General features: G+C 43.8%; 1 protein-coding gene across 1 annotated transcript in view; it reads right to left on the bottom strand.

Annotated features, from left to right (window-relative positions):
- Window positions 1-291: 291 nt before the first annotated feature.
- GAD2 (glutamate decarboxylase 2) overlaps window positions 292-11,625 on the bottom strand; it is a 38,597-nt gene continuing 27,263 nt past the window's right edge. Inside the window, exons 12-16 of the mRNA XM_083406867.1 lie at window positions 11,098-11,176; window positions 8,671-8,820; window positions 6,093-6,200; window positions 4,163-4,252; window positions 292-3,379 (exon numbers count right to left, since the gene is read on the bottom strand). Coding sequence (XP_083262993.1) covers window positions 3,206-3,379; window positions 4,163-4,252; window positions 6,093-6,200; window positions 8,671-8,820; window positions 11,098-11,176 — 601 coding nt within the window. The 3' untranslated portion in view covers window positions 292-3,205. The remainder of the gene's footprint in view (window positions 3,380-4,162; window positions 4,253-6,092; window positions 6,201-8,670; window positions 8,821-11,097; window positions 11,177-11,625) is intronic.

The raw sequence follows: 11,625 nt of genomic DNA, 5'->3' as shown, positions 1-11,625 counted from the left end.
CATCCCTTATAAGATAATGAAACAGGTAAACCACTTTATGTATATATAGATAAGAGGGGAATCAAGAGCCTGTGAAAGTGTCCCATTATTTCTGTGCTTATCACATTTAATAGAAAATGTGCTGAAGCAACAACCTGACAGTGGGTGACAGCTGGAATAAAGCTCCCTAGTCCTCATGACCTTTGGCGAGAGATGGCACAAAAGATGCTCCTGCTTCTTACGATCTCCCAGGTCGGTAATGAAAAGGGAGGGAGGGAGGGGTGTGTGGAAACCCCGCAGAGACATGTCAGCCACATTTTTACACTTTTTATTTGGGTTCTGAGTGACATCACAGATAAAATACTTTAATCAAATACAAGAAGAACAGGTTGCCATGTAGTTCTCCCCCCCCCGCCCCCCCGTCCAGATGCAACAAACAGAGTTAACATGGAAAAGAAAATCCTGCTGGTGATTATCCACATGAAAACACCAGTTGAAGATCTCAGATCGGCACACACAAGTAATATCTACACGGACCGTAATTAGCTTTATTAAGCAAAGCAAAAAATCACATGCAAGATGTAACCCAGGCCTATAAATCCTCTTTGCCATTGCTCCCTGTACCTTCCCTGCCCCTGGGGCAACAGGAACATTTGGCTGGTGTGTTGCAAACTGGCTATTATCCCAAGTTTGACTGCCATGCAACTGTCCATTTCATTCAGTGGAAGTCGCAGTAGCACCAACTAAATGGAGATTTCACAGCAGCAGAGTTTGCTGGGTGGTCCTCAAATGCCCTGATTCATGGAGATCCTCTGGCTGCCCTCCCCCCAATCCTGCGGCTGCTCTCCTCCAATGAAGTGAATGGAAGGAAGAAGCCATTATGCACAGAGGCCTCTATAGTCTCTGTTGTTATCTGAGTAGGGATCTCATTGGCAGAGCTGTTCACTTTCCAACTCTTAAGCGTTAAATGTCTAGAGTTAAACATCTTTTCACAGGAATCAGCTTAGGGTGGAAGAGATTGTGATCCGAAGCAGGTGAGCAATAGAGAAACTAGAACGGATGCAGTTCTTACAATATCAAGGTTCAATATCGCTACCACACAATTAAGGACGGCTCAGTTAATATATTGTACAAGCTTATACAGCGATACATGTTTGATTGGCAACACTGTACAGTTTTAAGTCTAAAGTGCACAGCCTCAGTCCGAGGTGACAAAAAAATAAAAATAAAACCTTGCTATCAATATAATTTAAAAGGCAACACAAATTACAGACACAGCTTCATCTCCTTGCTCTTATATTTTGCAATGCTACAATGAGCCAGTACCCAAAAATGTAATTATTTTCTATCAATTGTGACGACATCGCATTGGTTTACTTCAAGTATTTTGAGAGAGCGTAAAACAATATTGCTTTACAAACCCACGTGGCCACGTTGATCCTAGTTAAAGCTAAAACCCAAAACTTGGCCAGTGTTATAAGTAGAGACAACTCCAAGATGTGAAATTCAGGTAGATGGAATTTCCCTCTTTCCCACTCCCATCTTGCCTGCTTCCAATATGGCCTAACTTGCAAGTGTAAAGTCTTGGTGGGCCTTCAATATGCCATAAAAATGGTCCTCATAATCAGAAGAGGGTTTTGCTAGGGAAGGCAGGAACAGTGCCTGAAACTGCAAAGAGGTAAAGCTAAAGTGCTTTATGTGTATTTGAAGGTATTTCCTTCATATCTTGCAATCCTCCATCTCTGCATAAGTGCAGGGAGTGGCTTGAAGGACCAACAACCCAGTCCAAGATCTTTTGTTGCCCGAGGCAAAGCAGCAGATGCCTCTCCAACCACATGTTAGCGTCAAGGTGCATAGGACCTATGACTGGTCAACTTATTTTGGTACCTGAGGCAGAAAAAAACCCAAATTCTCTCTTGCCTCCCTGGTTGGGGAAAAATGCAACCATAATAAATTAAATAACAAACCAAATTGCTGCCCTTTCACGGCACTGGAAACTAGCTGCTTCACTCTGCCTAATGGTAGGGCAAAAATTATATAGGGGCTTCTGCAGCTATGTCACCTCGCGTTGAATCTATGTGTAGAGGTTGGATTGCACAAAGGAATTCTGGTTGGCTGCTTTGGTGAATTTTGGCCATATGATTCCAAGATTTACCCCACCCCATAGCTGTCAACCCAGCAATTTGGCTCCCTCACTGGTAAGCCCTATGGTTTGGTCTACTTATGTTAAGAAGTTTTAGGCTTCCTTTACCTGCAGCTCATTACAATGCTGATGGCACAAGCAACTGATCTGAACTTTGACCTTTTTATTATTATTATTGAGAAGACTCCAAATACAACGCCATGTTAAGTCCTGGGTAGCACTTTCTATGATGATTGTGCGTCTGCTTAGATAGGCCACTTGAGAAACATCGTAAAGATTTTATAATTTCACTGTCATTGATCTTGTTTTGTTGTTGAAGAGCTGCAGTAATCTCTTGAGGTTTTCGTAGTACTAAACTCTGGAGATGTAAAGTGACAAGCAGAACAGAGACATTTCTATTGGATAATTTTATGTGGGCTTCTGTCTCAAAATAAGCATTCAATGCAATTTCTCTGAAGGAAAATAAAGGATCTTAATATCTACTATTACTATTTTTTTGCCCCTGCAGTCTTCATAACCCATAGAAAATAAAAATCTATATTTTACAAAATAGGATCTTTTTTAATATATATAATATATATATATATTTCTTTTGTAAAATTATATGTAGTTAAATACATCTGAAATGTATGTAAATTAGAAATTCTGTTCTAATATACCAAGAAAAAAAAGGCAACATTTCTTTATTTGAAAGCATTTTTTGTTTTATGCTTTACAATGCCCCTCACTGTGTTCTGTGACTGTCTGGGGGCAAATTTGGCTACGTTTAATGCAAACTATCGCTTTTACTAACTGTACTAAAATTTGGAGGGTGGAATCATGAGCATTTCATTATTCTGGATTTGTTTGAATGCAGCCTTTTTATATTTTCTAATTGGGAAATATTCACAAACTCAACGGGGAGCGGGGGAATACTTTTAAAGAGGAGCAATGTTCTTAAGTGTTAAATTGTACTCTACTTTGACGGCACAATATAGAAATAGATTCACTTTGGAACAAACTACAAATACATTCACCACAGTTTGTGACAACTTAATTGTCTACCTAGAGAGACATTTCAGAAAGGTCTGGAAGACCACACAATTATAAATCTTGCCCAAGGCGCTCTATTTCCTCAATCAGGAAATCAATGTCTTGGTGAGCCGCTGCTGGATTGGAGATCACCATGCGGAAAAAGTTGACCTTGTCTCCCAGGGGCTGATAGCTGACCATTGTGGTCCCATACTCCATCATTCGGGCTTTAATAACTGGAGCCACCTTCACAGACACGGTATGAAAAACAAAATTAATATTCTACTGCCTCTTTTCTGAGCATATTCTTAGGGGCAAGCTAGACATGCGGTCCTCTCCCTATAGCATCCAGCAGAACTCACCTGTATCGCAACATTCTGTTGCTCTCCCTTCCCGTTCAACATCATTGGCTGACCTGTGTTCTGATGTCACAACATTCCGTTGATCTCCCCTCCCGCTCAACATTATTGGCTGACCTGTGTTCTGATATATGGCCACATTCTATGTCTCTCCCTTCATTGGCTACCACTTCTTGGGTTTACACCAGTGTAGCATTTGTCCTACTTGGCTCAGCAACCAACCCAAGCCCCCATAAACTGTGCAGCCTTGTGTAATAACTGCGTCAGGGACCCTCTTCAGTTGCAAGGGATCTGAGTTCATGCTGGACATCTGGCCTCCAATGCCGTTTAGGGGTTGTCCACACTGGAGTTTACCGTGTGTTTGCAGCTGTTGGCGTTCCCATTTAATTTGTGCAGTCCACATGATATTACTCCCAAACAACAGCAATCTCAATGCTTTTTGCCTGTAAATTGAGTTTCCCTGATCCAGAGATACTGAATCAAGAAATAAGAAATTAGAAAGCAGGGACAAACACAGAAGAGAATGCTGACAGGTATGAATGGGAAAGACCGAAACTGCTGCTCATATGCAAAGGCATATATGTGCAGGTGTGGACTAGTCTGGTCTCATTTGAAAAGGGGGAAAGTGCAGTCTGTAATAGAAATGAGCACATTGTCTTCTTCTTTTTACCTTTGAAAGGCGGTTCATTCTTTCTTCATTATCCTCCATATTTCGTAAACTGGGAGGCACATACCAGAAGCAAACGTTTGTGTGCTGAGGCTAATGGAAAGAAAACAGCATCTTAGATTGCACAAGCAGCTCAATTGCCACAAGGTCCATGCGTTCCACATAGCTCTTCCTATGACACTAGATCAAAAGCAAAAAGCCAACAACCCCAAGCTTGAGTAGGGTGCTGTTTCTCAACCTTTTTTAACCTCAGCTCCTCCACTGATAAACTTAGGCTTCAGTCTCCAGTGTAAATTCCTAGGGAATAAGCCCCATTAAACCCAGTGAGAAGTGCTTCTCAGTAAACATGCATGGGGTTGTGCTGTTTACTTACCTTCTGCACTCAGCAGTAGCAACAGGTTGGATTCAGAATATGCTAGTTAAACTTGTTTCCCATTGAAATGAATGGGTATTCACATAGCCATGACTAACTTTGATTTTGAAATGTTCCAGGTTAAGAAACTTGTAGATTTCAATGGGACCTAAGTGCAACTCAAGTATGTTGGATCCAACCTAATGTGTTCCAAGGAATATGGCAGGGATAATGGATACTGGGAGAAGGTGATGGGAGCATATGCTTTGAACACACAATGTCTGAGCGTCAGTCCCTGGCGTCTTCACTTAAAAAGATCTGGCAGCAAGGGTAGGAAAGATCTCTTCCTGGAGCCCTGGAGGGCCACTGCCAGTTAGAGAAGACTGAGATATATTAGGGTTTCAAGAGCAGACTTGAGTTTTCCTATGGATTCCTTTAATTCCCTAGGTGTCCATAGTTTGACATCAATTAGATCTACAGTCAAACCTCAGAACTTGAATGTAATCTGTTCCGGAAGACCGTTTGACTTCTGAAACATTTGAGTTCCAAGGCACGGCTTCTGATTGGCTGAGAGCTAGGTTTTTGCATAGCCACATTGGACATTCAAGTTCTGAGGAACATTCGAAAACTGGAACACCCACTTCCGGGTTTTTGGCACCCGGTAACTGAAACATTCGGCAACGGAGCTGTTTGAGTTCTGAGGTTTGACTGTATTACTTGTGGTGCCTGTACTCTGAAGCTCAGCAGTTCGAATCCATGCAACGGGGTGAGCTCCCATTGCTCTGTCCCAGCTCCTGCCAATCTAGCAGTTAGAAAGCACACCAGTGCAAGTAGATAAAAAGGTACCGCTGCGGCAGGAAGGTAAATGGTGTTTCCGTGCGCTCTGGTTTCTGTCACGGTGTTCCATTGCACCAGAAGCAGTTTAGTCATGCTGGTCACATGACGTGGAAAGCTGTCTGTGAACAAACGCCGGCTCCCTCGGCCTGAAAGTGAGATGAGCGCCACAACCCCATAGTCACCTTTGACTGGACTAAACTGTCCAGGGGTCCTTTACCTTTTTATGTAACAGGGAATACACATATGTATTCACTGGGTTAGATTTACAACCTAAGAGCATAATACGAGCTGGCTGGATTAGGCCAATGGCAAAGTGCCAACCAGATTCCTATGGGAAGCCTGCACTCTTGTCTTCCTGCTAGGCAGGAAGGCTGATTGATGTTCTGGTCAATTCAGGTGCTCTCTGGGCTCCTTACACTGATCTTGCAACTGATTCATAAATCAGCATAGTAATCATTCTGCTAGTGCTTACGTGGATTCCTTCTAGCACACTGGGCGGGAAGATTACTTGACAAACAGTCCCTTGGTAACAGTCTGATCTCTATGATTAGCAAGTACAGGGCAGACTTTTTAATTAATAAAATCCCCAATCTATAAAACGGTATAGTAATAGATGTTCTGGAGCAGTGCAATCCCAGTGCACTTTTACTTGGAAGTCTGCCTTTCTGTGATTGGAGATGCTTACTCTTAAGTAAGTGTGGAGGGATTTGCTTTTCAAAGCTATGTTAAAATAAACACACACACCTTTCCCTCAATCACCAGCTCAAAGCCTTCTCTGTTCTTTATTTTGTTGTACAGGTATTCTGCAAGTTCCAGGCATTTGTCAATGTGTGCTTCAAATCCTACAGTGCCCTTTGGAACAAAGGAAGAAAGAGAGAGGAATGGAGGGTTAGGTTTGTTAATTGTATATATCGCTTGGCTACAAGAACCCCTGAAGAAATTTACAATCAGAAGAGAACAAAATATTATTATTTTTTCTGATTTTGGAGGATGCACTAAAAAAAAAGCATCTCAGCAGGCACTGTTTTAAGATGAAACTAACACTTGCCTTGTTCAAATCCTTATGCAGCAGATCAGCATATGACCTGAAGGGTGCTGCTTCTCTAATATACAGCAATCTATTAGCAGGAGATGCTGGAGGTCTCTGAATTGTATGGGAATCAGAAATAGGCTACCTAATTGAAGATCAAAAATGGGAGGGTATCTGACCACTTCCCACCTTGAAACCCTCTCTGCTCACTTACAGGAGGCCTCGCTCAAGGTCCCCCTTAAAAAGTAGCAAAAGCAGCAGGCTGCATATTGTATTTATCATTGCTCAAGCTCCTGGAAAGTTCTGGGCAAAGTTTTCCTATTGAATCCAGTAGGGCTTCCTTCTGAGTAGGCATAGTTAGAATGCATCCTTTTGTGTTCTTACTTATGTACAGAGATCACAGGACATAAACCCTTAATTTCACAATTCAAGAAATACTGTATTTTTCGCTCTATAGGACACACCCAACCATAGGACGCACCTTGTTTTAGAGGGGGAGAACAAGAAAAAAAAAATCTCCCCCTCTCTGTGCAGCACCCCTTCAGCGAAGCGGCAGGAGAAACAGAGCCCCTTCCATTTCTGCTCCCGCTTAGCTGAAGGGACGCTGCGCCTTAGCTGAAGGGGCACCTACCCTTCAGCCAAAGGAACGCGAAGCCTCCGGAGCGCGGTGGGAGCACTCCCTCTGCGCTTTGGAGGCTTCGCGTTGCTATCGCTGAAACCAAGGAGCCTGCATTCGCTCCATAAGACGCACACACATTTCCCCTTAATTTTTGGAGGGGAAAAAGTGCGTCTTATAGGGCGAAAAATACGGTATGTGAATGTAGTCAGGGTGAAACTTGATTTAAACCATCCTCTTCTTTTCCTGTGTGGATAAAATCAATGAGTTAAATCACCTTGATTTCATTCAGTCTGTCGGGTCTACATAACTCGTGACCCACCAACTATGTGTTGTGGTGCTGCTAGGTCCTGGATCATTCCCTTCATTTCTTCTTTTTGCATCCACATACAGAGAAACCAGGAGCTTTATGGAGCAGCTGTAAGGCCTCTATAACTGGGACATGGTGTGCATTTCCTTGTTGGATCAAAAATGATGCACACCTGACTTAAAGCAGTGGCAACCTGGTTAAGGTTAGCTATAAGATGATGCCAACAATGGGTGGCAAAAACATCTACAGCTGCATGAAATGTGTGTTTTCTGCAGGCCATTGTAGTAAATGAATTTGTTCATCTTAAAGGAAATCTTGGGGGAGGAATCTAAAACCACTCAGCAGGAAGCATTATATTTGGCAATATTTCCAAACTGCAAAATAAGCTGGTCCTCGGAGAGTCTTTACAAATATGCCCCTAGAAAACAACAGATTTATAATTGGTTTCCCCACATCAATATTACGCCCGCTCCTAATTGCTGCATAAAATGGAAGCAGGTGTTCTAGTCACAGTTTTGCCATGTCTAGTTTTAAGAATTCATACAACAAAATCCTCTTGTCGTTCTCAAAAGCTTTTAGCCTGATTACGCTAAAACAGAATTGTTAGGTTGCCAAATTGGCTGGAGTTGAGGTGCAGCAACTGCTCCATGATGTCACAGGCTCGAAGCTTGAAAGCGGCACTCAATTCCTCATGGCTGAAAGGTGAATTGGCAATTATTATTCATTTGTTCACTCCCAGGTTTGTGCTTTTTATTTATTTCACGCACAGAAAGCTCGTGTTAGGGAGGGCAGTGGCTTACCCAGAGACAGCTCTTGTAGGAATGCTCAGCCGCAGTTGCCTAGCAACCTAGCAACCAACATTTACTTATTTAGCAAAATTCTTAATTGCTTTGCATTCAAAAGAATAGTAAAGCGGTGTACAAAACGGAACTCAAATGCAATACAATGCATTTATAATGAAATAAAAACCTCCTATTAAGATAACATTATGCTGTTCAACCAATAATGCTCACAATTACACACTCATTTATATATACCTGAGTACAAAATCCCAACCAGTCACTTTATATAGTAAAGGCCCCATTCATACCATGCATTTAAAGCAGAATCAGGCCACTTTAAACAGTCATGGCTTCCCCCAAAGAATCCTGGGAACTGTAGTTTGCTAAGGGTGCTGAGAGTTGTAAAGAAGCGACTAAGTTTAATAATATTGCTAATAATAATAATAAATGATGTTGATAGTATTATGATGAGTCGCTCTTTCCAGGGAACTCTGGGAATTGTACCTCTCTGAGGGAAATAAGACACCTACTTTCCCCTCTCTTTTTCTGACTCCCTTGCTCCCTCTTCCACTGTAAATACTCACCTTTGCCCTCCACATCAGCCATAGCTTGAAGACATCAACATGGCGCCCACATTGCAAGGCTTTGTCTCCAGTGTCGTATGACAGGTCGTAGTGCTTATCTTGTTGAAAGAGGTAGGAAGCGTGCATTTGGTTACAGCTTTGCATCAGGCCCTTTAAAGAAGCAGACACACTCTGAAGGGCAAGTGGAATAACATGGAAGTTTTACTGATTCAAGAAAGCGCTTGCAAACAATTCCCCATCCTTGGCTGTGCTGCGAGGAACAGTTGATGTGTGTTTGTAAAGGCCTCATAACTTTGACCTTGTAAGAAGAAGAAGAAGAGTTTGGATTTGATATCCCGCTTTATCACTACCCGAAGGAGTCTCAAAGCGGCTAACAATCTCCTTTTCCCCTCCCTCCCCCACAACAAACACTCTGTGAGGTGAGTGGGGCTGAGAGAATTCAAAGAAGTGTGACTGGCCCAAGGTCACCCAGCAGCTGAATGTGGAGGAGCGGAGACGCGAACCCAGTTCCCCAGATTACGAGACTACCGCTCTTAACCACTACACCACACTGGCTCCCTAAGGTTTCCTAAGGAAAGGATACAGGCTCCAGTGCTGGCAGAAGAGGGCCATCAGTTGTATCTTTAGACTATATTATGAAGTCAAGAGCATTATTTTCATCCATGCTTATGGGACACCTTTGGGAGAAGAAAAGGCTAAGAAGCAAACTCTACACAAATCGGGAGTGGAGTCGCTAAGATGATGTTTTGTACGCCTCCTTCTGGAAATTCCTGCAGCCAAGCTGGTGCCAAATGTATTGTTCTGCTTTCCTTGTGACCACATCAGTGAGGCCGAGAGGGCAGCCCAGGCTCCATACACATAGCCCAGACTTGCTTGCAACATCATCACATAAATATATTCTTGCCATTATAGCTATTACCCTCGTCCCCAACTCTATAAACAATTCAGCTGAATATGTGCTATTTTCTGCTTCACCTCCTACCATGCAGCCCCCAGCCTGGAGGAAGCCAATGGGGCACCCTCCAGAAACTGTTGTGTTCCAGCTCCTCTCATCCCATGCCAGCACAGCCAGCGGTCAGGCATAATGGGAGTTGTAGTCCACAACATTTGGAGGACACCATGATGGCTATTCCTGCCCTGGCTGCTGTGAAGATGGAAGCACCTAGTAACCAACTGTGTGTCGCTGAGCTCTTAAATCCACAGTAAGGAAAGCTAGGGACCTTTTGGAAACCCCATTTGCTTCTCATATTCACTCGACTGCTAAAGTAGCATAGTGCCCCCAGTGCAGCATCCCTCATAATATTCCATAGTAAAGGTAAAGGGACCCCTGACTATTAGATCCAGTCGTGACCGGCTCAGGGGTTGCGGCGCTCATCTCACTTTACTGGCCGAGGGAGCCAGCATACAGCTTCTGGGTCATGTGGCCAGCATGACTAAGCCGCTTCTGGCGAACCAGAGCAGCACACGGAAACGCCGTTTACCTTCCCGCTGGAGTGGTACCTATTTATCTACTTGCACTCTGAGGTGCTTTCGAACTGCTAGGTTGGCAGGAGCAGGGACTGAGCAACAGGAGCTCACCCCGTCGCGGGGATTTGAACCGCCAACCTTCTGATTGGCAAGTCCTAGGCTCTGTGGTTTAACCCAAAGCGCCACCCGCGTCCCTCATAATATTCCATACTAGTTGGGGAAGGAAAGATAGGGCGAAGGAGCCTTACGCTGCTGGGGAAGGAACAGGAGGAGGAGCTTTGGAGAGCAGGAGAAGGTGGAGAACATCAGTCCTCACAGCTGTCTCATTGGGGCAAGAACTATTGAGAAGGGTTGCTGTGACCAAGCTGTTTTGTTTCTCTGAATAAAGCATTAACTTCACTGCCATTGGGTGCTTTTTGTTTTACTGCTGACCTAAGCCTGACTCCACCTCCTGATATCCCCATTTCTAGGCAATAACCACTGCACCCATTTTTTAATTTTATTTTGTGATTTCAGGTTGACTATAGATTTATTGGGGACGCGGGTGGCGCTTTGGGTAAAACCTCAGTGCCTAGAACTTGCCGATCGTATGGTCGGCGGTTTGAATCCCCGCGGCGGGGTGAACTCCCGTCTTTCGGTCCCAGCTCCTGCCTACCTAGTAGTTCGAAAGCACCCTTAAGTGCAAGTAGATAAATAGGTACCGCTTTATAGCGGGAAGGTAAACGGCATTTCCGTGTGCTGCGCTGGTGCTGGCTCACCAGAGCAGCTTCGTCACGCTGGCCACGTGACCCGGAAGTGTCTCCGGACAGTGCTGGCTCCCGGCCTCTTAAGTGAGATGAGCGTACAACCCTAGAGTCGGACACGACTGGCCCGTACAGGCAGGGGTACCTTTACCTTTACCTTACGGATTTATTATTATTCCTTTTCAGGCGAAAGATGTCAATATGGATGTAAACATACCTCTTCTCGAACGAGCAGAGCGGAGCATTGCAGTGGGACCCCCATCATTTTGTGTGGGTTCCATGTCACAGAATTGGCCCTGGAACAGCAACCAAACTTTAACATGAGGTGCGGCAAGGGCAGATTGCATTCACAGAGGCGTAAAATGCAAACAGCAAAACCAAAATAAAAAGGCGGCTCTTGTATGGCCAGAACAGTAAGGCTGAAAATAAGCCAAGCAGCTGAAAAAGAAAGTCATTATTTCATGCCATAATCAGGCTTTTTACAAACATCCAATAACAGTTAATATAAATGTATTGGCACAGATAATGTTCCTTAGAAATGACAGAGATTTTTCAGCTTGGAACTTTTCCAGTGAATGTCTTTTTACAAGTCCATAGTTGTTTAAACTATGGTTAATGAGAGAGTGGTACCCTGAATAGGTATCCTGGCTTGCTTTCACTAACCAAACAAACCACAGTTCCCTGTGTCTCGATGTCATGGAGAACTTTGACTGGCGGCCCAGCTGCATCCTTGTCTGGGCAGGAA

This window comes from Podarcis tiliguerta (genome assembly GCF_965153285.1).
Source record: "Podarcis tiliguerta genome assembly, chromosome: 12".
In the NCBI taxonomy this organism is placed as follows: domain Eukaryota; kingdom Metazoa; phylum Chordata; class Lepidosauria; order Squamata; family Lacertidae; genus Podarcis; species Podarcis tiliguerta.
Note: the sequence above shows the minus strand (reverse complement) of the source record. Positions and strands in the feature narration are given on the sequence as shown.